Source organism: Amphiprion ocellaris, chromosome 6 (assembly GCF_022539595.1).
Source record: "Amphiprion ocellaris isolate individual 3 ecotype Okinawa chromosome 6, ASM2253959v1, whole genome shotgun sequence".
In the NCBI taxonomy this organism is placed as follows: Eukaryota; Metazoa; Chordata; class Actinopteri; family Pomacentridae; genus Amphiprion; species Amphiprion ocellaris.
In genome coordinates, this window is record NC_072771.1 from 26,004,534 (window position 1) to 26,021,847 (window position 17,314).

Below are 17,314 nucleotides of genomic sequence, written 5' to 3' on the forward strand. Positions count from 1 at the left end.
CATGCAGTGCACCTGTGTAGAGGCATCTGTTTTCATTGGTTGTCAACTGATTTATTCAGGGCTTTTTTTTGCCTTTAATTTGTCACCTGTCTTTATATGCCCCAGAGAGGAACGGGAAAAGTCTATGTAAGCGCACTTCTGCTAGACTAAAATCAAAATTTCTATAACTAGTTAAGTCTTCAGAAAACATTGGCTTTCATTTTAATCTCCCGGTCGATACAAGTTAAACCAAAGCACAACCCGTCGCATTCACATGGGAAAATCCCCACATATTCGATTCTTAAAGAAAAATTCCACTTGTTGTCTGCCTGGACCGGGAACACATTTACGTGCGCGCTACCAGAAAGGAACGCGCACGCCGGGGCTCGTCGTTGGACCACGTGACCGGTAGGGTTGATTTTGGTTGGCGGTGTCGGCTTCACAACGTTGAACAACGGCGCGGTGGGTCACGTGACAGCATCTGCTGCTGCTGGCTGAGCGAAGCGTGTTAGCAGGTAATCGAAAGAACACCGATTTGTTGTGTTGATAGTATTTAAAAGACGTTTTAGCTGCTTAAGTGTCTTATTGTGTGATTTTAAATTGGTTTAAATCGACGGCGGGACCAATTCGGTGACAGCCTTCGACTTGTTCGGTGCTTAGCTAATTAACTAACTCGCTAGCTAGCCGATATCCGTGACTGCTGCATTGTATGCCGTCGGGCCGTTCACATGCCGGGCTGTTAGCATGCTGCCGATACCTGTCGTGGCTTAGTGGGCCACATGTATTTCGACAACTTTTCTCTCCCACATTCCGTTTATAGAAATAAAATATCCAGCGCCGACTGTTGTAAGTAATATCGAAACAGACAACGGTTTTCTCTTTCGTTTCGGTTGTTAGCTCGCTGCTAACGTTAGCTAAATCTACCACTGTCAAACGTTAGCCTTTCTCTTGGTCTACACAAAGGGGTTCATTGCTGCACTTGTCACATTTGTTAGTTTTTTTTGTTCTCGCCTCGGTTCGGCAGTAAGAAGAACGGTCACGGTTGCAGAAAGGCTAGCTAATCGCGCGATTACGCCGCTAATTAATTTCCAGTAAAATGTGGCATTTTAAGGAGAAAGAATCGTGTGGGAATCGCACACGGAACAAAGACAAGCGGTTAGCCATGTTACAGCTATCGTGAGCTAGTTGACCTAACGTGAACGTCAGCCACTGTGGCTCAAGTTTCCGTCGAGCGACCTGTAATGTTTGGCAAAATAGTACCATTCAGTCGTCTCTTCCGTTAACAAAACACTGAACAGTGAATAAATTATACATTTAACGCTAACCGTTCTTTGCTAACTAACATTAAGCCTATAGCCACTTGTCAAACATTAGTGTGATCACAGCCAGTGGATCTGATTTGGGATCCCACGCTGACAAATTGTCGGTTGGTGGCATTTTTTTTGCCGACCAGTAACTTGGACTCATTCTTTTTATTTCCTGGTATAAATCACAGACTCGTTTGTGGTTACCCTATGCAGTTATTCCAATGTTAATGCCTGTAGCTGTATTCTCATCGTGGATTGGGGGGAAAGGTGTTCATGATACCAATATTTGCTGGTGCATACTGAAGGTGTTTTTGTGTGAGGGACTGAGAGATGTAAGTTGACACCCGGACAGTCCCCTCTTGGCTGGCTAAATTTAACCGGGTAATGTGGGGAGCGACAGATGGGGGGTTATAGTCTTACATGGTATACTTGACAACAGTGAGTTTCGGTCTGCTTACATTAAGTATACAGTACTGGCATTGCACATTTATTCAGTATTGTGTTTTGGTAAGAAATTACAAGATTATGTAACTTTCTCACAGACTTGCTTCTGTCCCAATCTCCTCTCTCTTCCAGATTTTTCTATTTTGTACATACATTGTTTTGTATATACTGTATATGATGACTTCAGTGGTCAGCAATCAAGCCCGGGGGACTCGGGACAAAATGCTGCCCACCAACACACAAACAACACAGCCACAGAAACAGATACAGGTGGGTTTTCACCATTGTACCTACAGAGTTAAATCTAGGCCTAAGCAATTGCTTTCCTCAGTCAAAATATAGTCTGTTGTTTTAGTGCAATAAAAGATTGCCTTAATTGGTATTGAATGTTATCATGCTGACATTGAAAGTATAAAATATGTAAAATGTATTTTCACAATAGATTATAGCGTCTCTCACTGAAGTAAATATTTAGGTCCAGTTTCTTGTGGTGTCTTGTATTGTTTGAAAACAACACTGAGGCCAGGTACCATGTGCTCCTGTCATCTTGTTTCTGTTTGTAGGCCACAGCAGAACAGATTCGTTTAGCCCAAATGATCTACGACAAAAATGATGCAGACTTTGAAGACAAGGTCAAACAGGTAATGTGTTTGTGCATACATTCACACATTTAGAAAGAGTTACCCTCTGAATGGACAGCATATTTTCCTAGAAGTCCTGAACATTGGGGTGCTTTTTTAGTCACGTTATTCTAACTTTACTATGTTTCTCAGTTGATTGAGGTAACCGGAAAGACTCAAGACGAGTGCATGGTAGCCCTCCATGACTGCAACGAAGATGTAAACAGAGCCATCAATTTTCTGCTGGAGAGCACCTCTGACACAGTAAGACCATACACACATGGACAAGCTATCTTCATAAATGCATTTTGTGCCATGTTTACATGTCTCATAGCTATTCCCTTCTCTTGTGGCAAAGACTAAAACAAAATACATCATGCAAAATTTTAATAGCATGCAAGTGTATTTTCCCAAAATCACTCTCGTTAACCTCCATCAGAACTCCTGGGAGACTGTGGGGAAGAAGCGCAGCCTTGGAAAAGAAGGTGGACCCTCAGATATAAAGGAGAGTAGGGAGAAGAAAGGGGGAGACAGGGAGGTCAGTCGTGGTCGTGGAGGATCCAACAGGAGGGGCAGAGGCATCAGTCGAGGGCGTGAAGGTAAGAAAAGAGAACCGGTGTGTTTGTTATAAGGAAATAATTAGGTGAGTATGTATGTGTTTATTTGTTTGTAAAAGTGTTAATTTGTGTTTGCTACATCTGACATTTCAGGATTATTTTTAGGATTTATGCTCAGTTGAGTATTAAGAGTTTTAATTTTCTAATTTACTTTGTTTCTTATGTTATAGGTCGGTTAGAGGAGAATGGATTTGAGGTGGCTCCTGGTGAGAAAGGTGGAGACCGTGGACGCAGGGGGCGTGGCAGAGGTCAGCATTATAGAGAATATGACATTAAATTTTATAGACTGGATCTAATGAAAAGTAAGATTTGGTCAATATAGTGGGAAAAAGTTATAACTGTAGTTGCCAGTTCCACATTTTCCAAAAACATTCTTGTGCGCATCGTTACCCACGATCATTAGATAAAGAATTGGCTTAGATGTTATTCTGTGTATTTGGGTGATGTAGCTGGTAACATTTATGTCTGTGTTATGTGTGTAGCCCTTTCCATGTGTGGAATGTACTCAGTCCATGTAGCTGCTTGAATGTGTAGGTGGTTAAGGCTTGTCATTGTTAGAGATTAGAGAAGGTGCAAAGGAGGAGAATCTATCCTGATTTTGTAGGCTTTCTTTATAACAACAAATGCAGTAAGAGTCAGTAAGTGGATGAAAGCATAATTGAGAAGAAATGTGAGATAGCAAGGTTTTCCTTCCTAACTGGAGAAATGCATGCATTCTTGTGTCTGCCTAGCTTTAAAAATAACTGTTAATATGTTAAGTCAACATACCAAAGTTAAAGATTTTTTTTGGGTCATTAACCTTCCTTTTGGGCTATTTAGACAGCATATCTATGACTTGTTGAGAATGTGTTGGTATTTTTTGACGTCACAAATTTATGTGATGTTTTTCAGGTGTAGTTATTGAATATGACTGTTCACTATATTACTTGAGCAATACCATATTTTAGCAAAAATTCATCATGCCGGAAACAAATTGTAGACACACATATACAGATACGGTTTTAAACCAAAAAATAAATACAATATTGTCTAATGCCTGCCTGGAAAATTCAGTGACTCAAAGATTACTTTCCTAGTGAATAAACTGCTAGTCATCTGCTGTGATGAAGTTTAGTGTCTTTTTTAAAATGTTTATTGGGAAGTTGAGGCAGAACAAAACCAATCTCAATCCATCATGTGTTTTATTCTATTCTTTGTCCTCAGGGGCAGGGGGTCGTGGCAGAGGAAGAGCAGCTGTTGGTAACAGGTTCTCTTCACAAGGAATGGGGTAAGAACATCTTTTAAGTGTAAATCTTAAGCCTTAATTTGGATAAGGAGATAGTGATGGTGATTACAAGCACATATCTTAAATAAATGTGTGGAAAAACAGTTTCTGAATCTCCTCAATGAAAATTAACAGACTTGACTGCGTCTACTGTTAGCAGTAGCTACAACAGAACCGATCTTTTTCATTCAGTTTTCACTTAGATTTACTCACCATACTACATGTTTCTACCTTTCCTGTCATCCCCCTTTTCCACTCTTTCCTACTTTCAGCACCTTCAATCCTGCTGACTATACTGCAAACTCTGGAGCTCGTCAGGAGACTTGGGAAGGAGAGGGCAACGAACCTGCTGAGGGAACTGGTAAGGGAGGTAGGGGGATGTTACATTTTTATACCATTTATTGCTTGTGTTGTGGAATTACTATCCTTTTAAGTTGATATCATTAGTTTCATTTATTTACCGTAAGCGTATATTTCCAGTTTCGGACTGCAAAACATCAACACAAAAGTAAAATAAAAGCAGAAATAAAAAAAATCTACATAATGGTTTAATTTCTTGTGAGTTGTCTTTGTATTAAAGGAGTCATAATGCTTCAGTTTCTGTCTTTCGTGTAATCGATGAATGCTGAGTACATATAACCATGGCCACTCTGCTGTTTTTCTTAGGGACATGGGGAGGCAATCTGGAAGACTGGACTTCAGAAGACTGGAATGAGGATGTAAGACAGCTCTTTGTAGAGATCTGAAAATGATTTGTTATGCTTCCACATGAAGGCTGTTTGTTTAGTGACATTACTTTAAATAGGCTGTGGTTTGACTTCTGGCCAGTGTTACTGGCGGCTTGAGTGATTTCACGTGGCCTAACTTTCACAGTGTTTTTTTTGAAGACTGGTCAATATACAATACAGAACATATGCTGATGTTAATCTGATGAATGACTGTGTTTCTACTCCTTTTTTTTGTTTTGTTTTTTACACAGTTGTCTGAGACCAAAGTATTCACTGCCTCTTCTGCTCCATCAAACCACATCACACCTGGACACAAGTAAGCCATCCTGCCTAAAGTCCTCATCAGCTTGAAACTCAGCTTATAAAGGGTTTTATTTTGGAGACCTACATGTTATTTAATCCATGCTATTTATTCTCTTCTTTTCCATCTGCTCTCCCATCCTTTTTTCTCCCACTCGTCACTCCTCCCTTTCTGCCTGCTCTCTTATCTGCTACTTTTTCCCAGTGTGGACCTGACTAGCTTATTGCCTAAGGCTGGAGTGGGTTCTATGGACCCTGACTTGGGGGCAATAGTCGATGGACCCTCAGCCGAAGATTTGGGCCAAAGCCTGGTGTTTACCAATTCCCACCACAACGGACGCACTGCAACACACAGCTACGCACACGCCACAGCCAACAGCTACGCACATGCTGCCTCTGCTAGTACCACCTACGCACATGCTGCGCTGGTATTCAAGCCTTACACACACACACATTTTCACATGTGCAAGAACCAGCATTTGATATGATACTTTTAGATGTACTGTGTGCCTACATACTGATCTATGCTATTTGTTCAATTCTTCCTTTGTTTCTCTCATCCTTCCAGTCCTCAGTCTTAGGTTCTGGTTTTGGGTCTCTGAATGCACCTAAACAGACACCTACCCCAGACATCAGGACATCAGAGCAACTCAATGGGCCTAGGCTTGGTCAGAGAGCCAGTCAGATGGTGGCCACTACCATCAACAGTAGTGTTTCCAAAGATGCAGGGCCACCCCCAATGCAAAGTCCTGCACCTGCCCCCTCTCCCTCTGCAGACATTAAGGCTCAGAGAGTGGAGAATGGCCCTGTTACTGCCCAACACTGTAAGTCTATCTGTAAGTGGATAAGAAATAAGCACAGAATTATTGTTAAATTTACTATTAAACTATTTTTTTTTACATTCCATCCAATTGTTCTTAAAGACAACAACACTGTGGAGATGAAGCTTCAACCAGAGCCATCCATGGTGCTCAGCCAGCTGGCTCAAAGGCAACAACAGTCCTCCATCCTTCCCACCACAGAGCCTCTGGGCCTGTCTCAGTCACATGCTCCACAGGTCCCCACACCGCCAGGTAGGACTGCAGAACAGTACCATACGCTGCCATTCGATATATCAAAATCTGCATAGCAGAGCTGCGAGTCAAGTAGTTAGTTTGATAATATTACCAATTAATGTGTTAATTGGATTACCAACAACCGATTGTGCTACATGATCTACTGAGTTGTTTAATATCCACAGTGGCAGAAAAGGGAGAAAAATATTTATCATTTTGCCTTGTTTAGGGACTGTAACCACATTTGGAAAGATGATACCTTCACTCCATAGTTAGAGTGCCTTCGCTGCCAAAGAAATTAGTTGTTCAAGTACTCTTAATAGTATATTTCCCTTCAGGTCATTGCAGAATCACCATCTTCATTATGTTCTCTTTTGACAAGTTTAATTATTATATAATAGAGCCTAGTGTTGTGATTGTTAATGACCTTGGCATGCCATATTCAATCTCATTCAGGTCATGAGTCCACTGTACCTCCTGTGAGAGATGGAGTTTCTCCAGGAGTGAAGCTGCCAGGTCTGGAGCCTCCAATCACAGAACCGCCTCAGCGGCAACTAAAGACACAGAGACGCAGAGCACCTCCTCCCTCAAAGGTAAGCCCTTGTGATACTTGGACCTTTTTATGAGATGAAAGATGTAATAACCGCTATGCAGAAATAACAGAAGAGCAGTGTTTCTTGCAAGATAAGACAGAAACTGAGTCAATTATTTATCTGGTGTTCCCTATTTTACAAGACAAACCAGCTTGTTAATCAGTTATGTGTTAGAGACGGACACAATAAAGTTGTGTGCACAAGCTGTAAGCTCTGCTTCCCTGACTTTGTTGTCAACAAACACAGAGGTCATAAATTACTATGCAATCAATTCTCAGTATATTAGGTTCATAAATGATTGGTACCAGTGCCTGCTGATATGGTCATACATTCAAGTAGCAGTCCAGATTGTTACTCCTTTGTTATATGCACATGATGTATGCCATTCCACTAGGGGGCTCTATTACTCCTGTGGTGCATGTTATTATTCCAGAGAGTGACCATGTTGGAGTCGGGGGTCATGAGGTAGTTGAACATGCTAGAGGCAAAATAAATTTTTCCTGAACTAAATGTGGATTTACCTTCTGTACTAACACAGATGACTTTTTTGACTGAGGAGGAGTACTAGCCAGTGATCTGTGTTTGTGTTACTCTGAAAATAGCAGTTTGTCAACTGCGGTTATGGTATTAAAATGTTTCACATAAACAATTTGAAATGAAATTTACCCGGTATATTGGCAAAGTTCTTATGAATACCCTCTTTGTCTACCTCAGATTCCATCGTCAGCAGTGGAAATGCCAGGCTCAGCAGATATATCTGGTCTGAATGTTCAGTTTGGAGCGCTCGACTTCGGGTCTGAGGCTGGTGGTGGAACGGTAGACATGGCACAGACGGAGCTGTCCAGGGAACACACCCCTGTTCAGGCCCCGGCGACCATGTCTGTTCCTACACAGCAACCACAGAGCAGCCTGTTCTCCAAGCCAGGGGCTGTGAGGTATGTTGATGTGGGAAGTGCAGGTGTGTCTGTTTAGTTGCGAAAATTTGGCAGCCATTCAAAAACGAGATATGTTATATCTCTGTGGAACTTCTTGGTCCCTTTTTCCTCTAGAGGGCCTCAGTTACTGTACCTGCATTTCCACCAAAGGTTCTTTGTCCCCAGGGAAAGTTCCTGTTGTGTGCTTCGGCAGACATTTTCCGAGTTTTTTTCCATTTGTCATTCTCATCCCTGTATTTTACGAAGTCAACAAGGAGATGTACATCGACTAAGGTACTTAGAAACAAGATGTTTGCATTGCTTTAACCATTATAAGAGAGAAAAATTAATAAACTTTTTACCAGCAGATATCAGAAGACCAAAAAGATATTAATTGGAGTTTCCTGATTGAAGATCAGCATTTCCTAATATGAGAGTTTTGAATTGAAACGGTATTTTAGTGTTGAATACTTCTTCCATTGTTTTGTGCATCTCTGTCCAGAATGTTTTTATAGCTGGGCATTCCCAAAAAACATGCCAATGGTTTGCATTCTGACTCCCACACAGTCTCCAACATTTAGGGTCCTCTCCCAAAAAGTGCGCTTTCTGCTTTGGGGTGATGAAAAATCTTATCAAGCGCTTCCATCCAAATACTGTCCATGTATGCGAGTTTGTACACTTCCATTGAAAGTCACAATAGCTATACCATTCCTCCTTTGAAATTTCAAAATTACCCTCTTGCTCCCAGTTATTTTAGACATAAGGTCCTTATATAGTCTACATATGATACCTTTATTTAATTCTCGACTTGAGTAGGCCCCCAGAAATTCTTTCAATACCGGATCTTCAAAGTCAGGTGGAGGACTTTTAACAACTTGGTCATAGTAATGTCGTATCTGTAAAAGTCTTGTTTCTCTAGGGTATATTGTCTTTTCACGGTTTGAAAATCTTTTATTTGTCCCTTATCTGTGATTGAGTAAAATGTTGTTATCCCTTTGTTTATCCAATATTTAAATCTTGTGTCCATTTGGTTAGGTTTGAAATCAATCATATGTGCACCATCTTATTATTTTTAGTTTGTCATGTAAGTCATATTCTTCTCTGAGATCCAGATTTTAAGTTGTTGTGTACTTGTATCTCATGTTATTGGGATATGCATGAGAGCAGCTTAGCAGAGCATAGAGGAAAAATACTATTCACTCAGAACCATATACTACAGTATTCACTCAGTCTTCATCACAACTTTATTGAATTTTAACTGAGTTTATTGCCATGACCTCTCTGGTAACCCCTTTTCCCCTTTTTTGTTGGGACACAGCTAATTGTTTTTTTTTTTTTTTTTAATGAAGTCTGATGCATAAACTTTTGTAATCTTCTAAGTATGTTTTATATATATGTCTCCCTCCCACCCCCAACTCCACCTTCCTCTTGGTGCTGTGAACAGTGAACACATGAGCAGCTTACCAACCTTACCCTCAGCTGTATCAGACCCCAGCTTCCCTTCACCATCTTTGGGCTTACCCAGTGCCACACCTTCACCCTCGCTTGGTCTTCCCAGTGCAGCTGCTCCACTCTCTTCTGTGGCCCCTACCACAGCCAGCCGTGTAGAGAGCAGTGGCCCAAGGTCAATGCCACCTCATCTTGGCTTCTCTCAGAGCAAAGACGTCCCATCACCTGCTAGTGGACCTCTGACAGTGAGGATAAGCCTCTTATTTTCTTCAAGAAAGTTTTGGACAATTGCTGACTGTTGTGTCTTGAAAGTGTCTGCTTAATATCTGACAAAATATGAATGAGAAACTGAATTTGAACATTTCTTTTTCTCTTAGAATGGCTACAGTGGCATGAAGACACAGAGCACACCACAGGACAGTAAGTACTTTGAAGATTGTCAGTCATAGAGAACTGCACTGGAATGACAAATAAGTCTAATGAATATTGATTGCAGAATGCCTTTGATTGGGAGTGAAACGCTGAGGATTTGCCTGTTAAAATCCTCCTCCCATACTCATTGTGCAACATGCACACAGAAACATTTGCACCGAGTTGATATTGATTTCATTTTCCTTTTAAACCAGCTACGTCATCATCTAGAACAGTGAAAACAGAGTCTCCAATCATGACAAGTGAAAGTGGCTCTGGACACCACATCCCTTCCCCTGCGGTTACACCTTCCCACTCAACACCCATCCCCTCACTCAGCAGGTAAGTGATGATTCAGACTCAACATGACATTTGCCTGGAGATGATGATGGTTACAAGCACATATCCTAACTCTGTAATGTGGAAATATTTTTGACTGAATCTCTGTGCTCATGCTTTGGAGGTGAGGTGCTTTTGATACTTCATCGGATTTTAGCAAGTTGACTTTGCTCTCTTTGTAGCCACGTGAGCAGTACTCACTCATCTGGATCAGCCCTCACAACAAGTTCCTCCCTAACAGTGAGTAATGCACACAGTCACAAGATTCTGACATTTATTCTACTGTTTTTATTTTAATAATACATAGATTGTAATTCCGGCGGCCAGCATTCTTAGTTTTTTTTCCAGGACTGTCTTTTCACTAAACTGTGAGGCTTTCAGAAAAACATTTATTCATAAAGACTTCGATCCTTGACAAACAAAGCAGCTGCTAGTTCTCAACTTAAATCTCTCTGTTTTTGTCCTGTTCTTTTAGATAAGTAATGAGGAAAGCAGCAGCAGCAGCAACCTCCATGCCTTTTCATCATCGTCCAGCCAAGTGGTCAATCCCAGTCCTTCAGCAGCCTCAGTTGTCAGTAGCTCAGCCACCAATGGTCTGCACCCATCTGGAGCACCTGGACTAACTCCCAATGGCACAAACGCCACACTCTCAGCTGCAGGCAGCCGCACAGCACCCCTGCTCACCACCAGCTCTGGTATGGGCATGACCACCATTAAACAGGAAGACACTTTAGACAGATTCTTGAAATGTAAACCTTTGTTTTTGTTCAACACTATAATTCACAGAAAATGGGATCAGACTATTATTTACTTTCAGCTAAGACTGTATTGATCTGTCCATACAAATATTTCTCACCTCACAACTTAAAATGTTTCTCTTCTTCACAGGTAAAGCTCCTCCCAACTTGGCCCAAGGAGTGCCGCCTCTCCTGGCCAATCAGTACATCATGGGCCCTGGTGGCTTGCTCCCTGCTTATCCGGTAACTATATGCTTTTCATTTAAGTCATTTACTTTTTATGTATTAATTACTCTTTAGGACCTTTTTACATGTGCAAATTAATCACTAGAATTAGTTGGGTATGGGTTTCCTAACTGACTTATGTTCACTATTCTAAGATTTCAAGTCTGTATGCCTTAAATAAATTAACTCTTCCCGAAGTAGATGCATTGAACAAGCATTGCCGCAAGTTTGCTTCTTTTGAGCTTTTCAGTGTTGATGATGACTGTGTTTTAGTAGGTTCTGATCAAACATGACGTCTATGGAACGCACTGAAACACTGACTAAAGCTGAGTAGAATCTAAAATGGGTAGAGGGTAAACCTATTATGCAGGTTGCAGGCTTTAGTGAGGTTTACTAGAGTTTCCAGCATGGTACTAAGTAATCATCAAGGTCTTTGTTTCAACAGCAGATCTATGGATATGAGGACCTGCAAATGCTGCAGTCTCGCCTTCCTTTGGTGAGTCTTTTGTTTATCACTAGTAGTATACTTTCTAAAGTAGCAACTGGCTTTCAGATGTCTTTCTCTAAGTGTTAGATTCTTCTAATCATGATCCTCTTTTGTTGCACGTCTTTCTCCAAAGAAATGGTGTGAAATAGACTCTTATTTGAAAAGCAACAAAACAGGGAGAACTATGCTTGCCTTTTAAATTCAGTCATTTTTTTCTGTTTTTAAACAGGACTACTATGGTGTAACATTCCCTGGTGCTACAGCTCCTATGCCTGGAAGAGATGGCCTGGCTAACAATCCATATTCTGGTAAGTCAAAATTTGTGTTATCCTGCAGTTGCTATGTCTACTGACCTTACATTATGTTTCAAGTCGGCTTTTACCTCATGTTGGAACTCAACAATTGATAGTTACTCCATGTTTCAGAAAAGTATTCATCTGTTCATGCCACTCCTGTCAATTTTGCACTTGAACCTATTGGGTTGATATGACATTATTATGGTGATTTTAATCTATGTTGACTTTAATTTGGTGGCTTCTTTACCAATTTATGTTAGCTGTTCAGCAGATCGCTTGCAAAGAATTTGATTTTTTTTTTTTTTTCAACTTCACTCTTTCCTTTTTTACCATTGTTTCCTTTCCAGGCGAGGCAACAAAGTTTGGCAGGAATGACTCTTCATCTCCAGCTCCCCCAACCAGCCTGTCTACAGCTGGGGTGCAGTCACAGCCTCAGCAGACGCCACAGGCAGGGACGCAAGGACAAGCGCAGGGTCAGAGCCAGGGTCAGCAGACACAGAACCAGGCTTTCCTCAACCCTCCTCTGCCCCCTGGCTATGGATACACTGGTACGGAAAAACAAAATCACATTAGACAGTATAATTTACATTTTGCTCATCAGTACATTTCAGATTTACACCTAATGCAGATTCCTGCTTCAGTTACCATTTCCCCTGTTATTCAAAAATTTGCTTTGCAAAACTTGAAGCGAAAACTGCCAGTTAAGCCCAAAGTGTTATTTAGAAAACTATAACTGAAAACATTAATGCTGTTCACAAGAGTGAAGCGGGATTTTCTTACATCAGAATCAGTTTTATTGTCATTGTACAATATATAATCAAATTGCAATGACTAATAATGTACGTATAACATCAATTAGAGTTTATGTAGGCTGTATTAATTCTTGTTCTAAGCATTGTTGGTTAAAAAGAGTGACACAGACTGACAGCCCTCAAGTACACAGCAGCGTAATGCTCCTCTCTGATTTGTGTGTCCGACTGTTGATTTTTACTAAAATATCCCAATACTGTAAATGCAGTTAATTTTTAAAATAATACAGATAAACTCTCCTCACTGTCTGTCCTGTAGTCATGCAGCTGCTTCATTTCACACAGATCTCCTAGTGTGCGTCTCTTAAGATGTGTCTTTTGGGGAAAATGTGGGTGGGTGAGTGACAAACTGTTGTGTTCCCACGATGAAATAAGAATTAAAGAGGCGGTACCTCATTTTCTTTATTTGATGCATTGTTTTCCTTATTTTTTTTTTTTAACTTCTTTTATTGCACTTCATATTTTTCTTGCCATCTTACAGGTCTGCCATATTATGCTGGAGTGCCTGGGGTTCCCTCGGCTTTCCAGTATGGCCCCACTGTCTTTGTGCCTCCTGCTTCGGCCAAGCAGCCTGCAATGGGTCTGGCGAACCCCTCCAATCAGTACCACCAACAGCATCAACCAAGTTACGGACAGCATGCATATGGCACAGGTAAGACCAGGTCAAAACAACATGGATTGGTCTGACTGTTTCCAGACAATTAACGCAGGACATTTTCTTCAGATCGTAAATATATTATTTTCTGCAATTTCAATTTAGCCATTGAATTGAATTAACTGACTTGAGTCTGTGCGCCTTCATTTTAACTGACAGCACAGGCTCATCTTTAACTATTAGTGACAAACTACCACTGTACCACAATCTGTCAGAACTATCCACAAATTACAGTTTAGATGATTATTTGATCAACTTTAAGAGTTGGTGTAGATATTGTGAGATGTGAGGTTGGCCATTAACTTAGATGGATTTTTTTTTTGGTGCTCAAAAGTAGATAATATTGCAAATGCAGGGATTGTCTGGCAGACCTTATATAGACCTTGACTGAAACTAGGTGTGAAGAGGGTCGGAAAAGAGACCTCAACTGCCAGGCCTTTATACATGTATACAAAATGCTGCATGTGCGTGTGGAGTTGGGTCTGTGTTTTTTGCTTGTGCTGCATGCATAGCTCAAACCCCCTGCTGAAGTTGGACACGGCTCAATATAGACACAGCTGCCATTTTAGTCAGGTTACCTTACTGCCTCTCTCTCCCCCGCCCCCCTTCTCTCTTCTTTTCCCATCCTCTTTCCTCTTCATTTTCTTTTCTTCACCAAATCTGCTCCCCATCTCCTTTCTCTTCCTGCCCCCTCCCTCTCGTCTGCTCGCTCTGCCTCCTCTCCTCTTCTGTGCTCCTCCTCCTCCTCCTCCTTCAGCCTTTGATGACCTGTCTCAAGCCCACGGTGGGGAATACAGTAAGGCAGGGTATGGAGGCTCTGCCCAGTCGCAGGCCAAGTCAGCGGGCAGCGGCCCAGGGAAAGGTACACACACTACACGTGCACACTCTAGCAACACACACAAAGTCAGTGGGCGTTTTCCAGTGGGAAAAACGGGTGTACTCACAATTGCAGATGATTCTACAGTCAAGAGTATTCTGGAGAAAGGTGTGTATATGCATGTGTGTGGTTGCACTTTCATGTGCACATAGTTGGGTACATGCCAAAGGGTGGAGAAAAGTGAGATACATTTCTCTGCGCCTCCGCACTTAATATGCTTCTTCCTACTGGCTGGCCCCTGTCCTACTAACACTGGAAATGGACATTCAGTGTTGAATATTTGCTCATTTGCAGTGAATTGACGTTGTTGTCCTGGGCCATTAACCCTTAATTTTTCCTGTGCTATTGTTCTTTTTCCCTGTTTTACTTTCTTTCCTTCCCTCTTAATTTTTTTTCTTCATCTCTTTCCTTCTGTTTCTTCGTTCTTCATCCTCTCAGCACCAGGACTGTCGGGATCAGGTACCAGTGGTGGAGTACCTGACATGGGAGGTTCAATCTACAGTAAAACACAGGTGTGTGACTTGCTCAGTTATTGCATGCCTGTGTTTAGACCAAGGATTAAAACTGCTCTTTGCTAGATGATTGCAGTCTTATGGCCAATTCATGCTTTCTATGTCAGTGTGCGTAGACGGTAGCGTTTCAAAGCAGAAAGCAGACACGCACACAATTGTGTTCGTACTATGAGTACACATGCTTTGTGACAGTCGTATGTAACACAGAAAAACACACAGGGATATAGCAGCTCCTTCTGTAAATGGAATTATTTCTGAGATGTTTTGATGGAAAAAATTGATTTCTGGAGAAATCAGGTCTTCCTGTGGTATTTGTGCACCATCAATGGAAATCATGTACAAATCAAAGCATCTGAAAAGTCCGGCAGTTACTATTTAAATTCTAACTCTTTTAATTATGAATTATAAAGATATAGTTGACTGAAAATCTCCACCTCAAACAAATTGTTTTAAGCACCACTTGTTCTCTGGCTTGTTAATAGGAGAGCTTACTGTACAGATGGGCCACACACTTATAAATTTTTGACTGCCTGTCCACAAAAGGGGTCCGTGCTAACCCTTGCGGATTTTGGTGATGAAGACTATGTCATGCTTACCTTTGAGGCTGTAGAAAGCAAGAACTGGCCTTTAGTCTTGAATGAATTATTTCAAACTAGAAACTGTAAACAAAACAGCAAACATATCTTACGGTTTATATTCAGCTTGAGTAAAGACAAATGTTTGACAAAAGTTGAGATTTCAAATGGAATGCTAGTTGAAATACACATCTGGAAATCTGCTGTACATACATGTACTAATTCTAATCTCTTGTTTTTTTTGTTGGCTCTCCTCAGTCGTTTGACAAGCAGGGCTTCCACACGGGTACACCGCCTCCCTTCAGCCTGCCTTCAGCTCTGGGGGGAGCAGGGCCCCTGAACCCTGGGGGTGCACCTGGTTATGCCCCTGCTCCCTTCCTGCACATTCTGCCTCCGCACCAACAGCCCCACTCCCAGCTGCTGCACCATCATCTCACGCAGGATGGACAGGTAAGCTGAAGTTACGTATACTCACATTCAACCAACATGTGGTCTCACAATATGAAAATTTGGGTTTTTATCTTGGATTTTGTGCATTTTATTAGGGACTCCTGTTTCCTGAATAGTGGTAATGTCAGTGGTGTATTTAGCTGGCTTTGGTCATCAGTCAGATTATTATTGTGCACTAACTTGCTGACCTGTAATGTTTGGAAATTTTACAGAATTTTTTTGTTTGACCAAAGAGGTCCAGAAACATTTGATCCTAGAAACTTTCCTGTGGTACATTGTTTGCATTTTCAACCTTCTGAGAAATGTATAAAGTTTGGCTATATTTTTAACTGTATTTCTACACAGTAATTTTTACAGTTTTAGCATGTTGCCCCACTGAGCAACAAATGGAAACATTTGTTTAGATTTTCAATTTTTCCTCTTCTTTTATGGCTCTTTTCCCCCTGATTGTAATTAAGTTAAAACAGTAAAGGAAATTTCCATCCCTGCTCAGTAATTAAGTGACAACAACAAACTCCTTGCATTTGTTTGCATCTGAATCAATGTTGTGACAACAGTTTTGGGATTTAGTTTGACCTCTTCAGTATCATTCAACACTAAACAGTGCAAGCTGAATATTCTTTGGCCATCAGAAAGTACTACTTTGATATTTTTCAGAATTCACTACATCCCAGAGACCAAAACTGGCTCTGTGTGTAATGATGTGCTTGTGAGATTGTGTCCCTCAAAGTTCCATGGCTGAAAAGGGCAAATGAGCTTAATTGGGAAATTGACTAAATCCCTTAAGTTGTATCTTGGTCTCAAACAAATCGATGACTTGGTTTCCAACTTTTGCGCAGGGTGGTCCCGGACAGCGCAGTCAGTCCAGCGGCATGCAGCAGAAAACCCAAGGCAGCAAGTCCAGCTACGGCAGCTCCCCATACTGGGCAAACTGAGGAATGCTTCCCATTCCCTTCTCCCCCAAAAGGCTGTGTGTGTGTGCGTGCGTGTGTGTGTGTAAAGCTGAAACAAAAAAGCAAACCGAAAGACACACTACCCTCACAATGAGCAACCTTGGGCCACCTTGGCCTGCTCCCCCCACCTCCACAAGTCCTCATAAGTCTTTTGGGTTCTCTCTTCCCCTCTTTTCAAAATTGGTTGTACATGTAAGATATTTATGTATGTATTTATATATAAATATATATATATACTGTATATGTAATAGAACATGAAATGTGGTTGCTGCATTTTATTTTTGAAGGACTTTTTGTTTACTTTTTTCAAAACTGCAGGAAAAGATGTTACATTAGACAGAATGAGATAATGATGTTGGCGAGAGAGCAAGTGAAGAGGATAAATGATCAAAAACTTCCTGGAAGAAACCAGAAAAAGGAAAAGGAGAGAGCTATAGCACTGATTGCATATGAGGACACTTCAGATGGGGGTGGGGTTTATAATAACTAACTGCATCTGTCTTCATTTTTTTTCTTTTTATACATGACTTCCTGAATGGCCAGGCATCCCTCTAAACTTCATTTTGTAGCTTCCTGTCTTTCCCCTTCTGCCTTTCTTCCTTCTCCTGGAGGGCTGCCTACTCTCCCTGTGTCAACACCAGACCTGCCCATCTAAATTTTATATTTTAATTTAATTTTAACCCTCATTTCTCTTGAAATAAAGTTCTGAGCAGTTGGA

General features: G+C 41.2%; 1 protein-coding gene and 1 non-coding gene across 6 annotated transcripts; both read left to right on the forward strand.

The window, feature by feature from the left end:
• The first annotated feature begins 340 nt into the window (after positions 1 to 340).
• On the forward strand, positions 341 to 17,314 carry LOC111576636 (ubiquitin-associated protein 2-like). Of its 5 annotated transcripts, none has more exons than XM_023282394.3 (30): positions 341 to 494; positions 1,863 to 2,000; positions 2,294 to 2,371; positions 2,504 to 2,614; positions 2,790 to 2,949; positions 3,138 to 3,215; positions 4,171 to 4,234; positions 4,504 to 4,601; positions 4,898 to 4,950; positions 5,211 to 5,275; positions 5,465 to 5,687; positions 5,828 to 6,083; positions 6,183 to 6,332; positions 6,771 to 6,907; positions 7,622 to 7,842; positions 9,266 to 9,515; positions 9,648 to 9,690; positions 9,897 to 10,023; positions 10,203 to 10,260; positions 10,496 to 10,715; positions 10,909 to 11,000; positions 11,428 to 11,478; positions 11,699 to 11,777; positions 12,113 to 12,313; positions 13,056 to 13,226; positions 13,987 to 14,091; positions 14,182 to 14,214; positions 14,545 to 14,618; positions 15,452 to 15,643; positions 16,483 to 17,314. In XM_023282394.3, the coding sequence occupies exons 2-30, from the start codon at positions 1,905 to 1,907 to the stop codon at positions 16,576 to 16,578; spliced, it is 3,582 nt and encodes a 1,193-aa protein (XP_023138162.2). In that variant the 5' UTR covers positions 341 to 494; positions 1,863 to 1,904; the 3' UTR covers positions 16,579 to 17,314. The 5 variants fall into 5 exon arrangements, with proteins under 5 accessions (XP_023138162.2, XP_035809732.2, XP_054867535.1 ...); XM_035953839.2 differs by having other exon boundaries at positions 4,504 to 4,592; XM_055011560.1 differs by lacking the exon at positions 14,182 to 14,214.
• Positions 4,276 to 4,354, forward strand: LOC111576660 (small nucleolar RNA SNORD121A). Its single transcript, XR_002746846.1, has one exon. It is a non-coding gene; the product is annotated as a small nucleolar RNA SNORD121A (small nucleolar RNA).

Bases quoted from the DNA above. Each gene is read 5' to 3' on its own strand.
- LOC111576636 (XM_023282394.3), top strand. From the start codon at position 1,905: ATGATGACTTCAGTGGTCAGCAATCAAGCCCGGGGGACTCGGGACAAA. The intron at 5,688-5,827 runs GTATTCAAGCCT...TCATCCTTCCAG, and splicing joins CCTACGCACATGCTGCGCTG to TCCTCAGTCTTAGGTTCTGG. The intron at 11,479-11,698 runs GTGAGTCTTTTG...GTTTTTAAACAG, and splicing joins TGCAGTCTCGCCTTCCTTTG to GACTACTATGGTGTAACATT.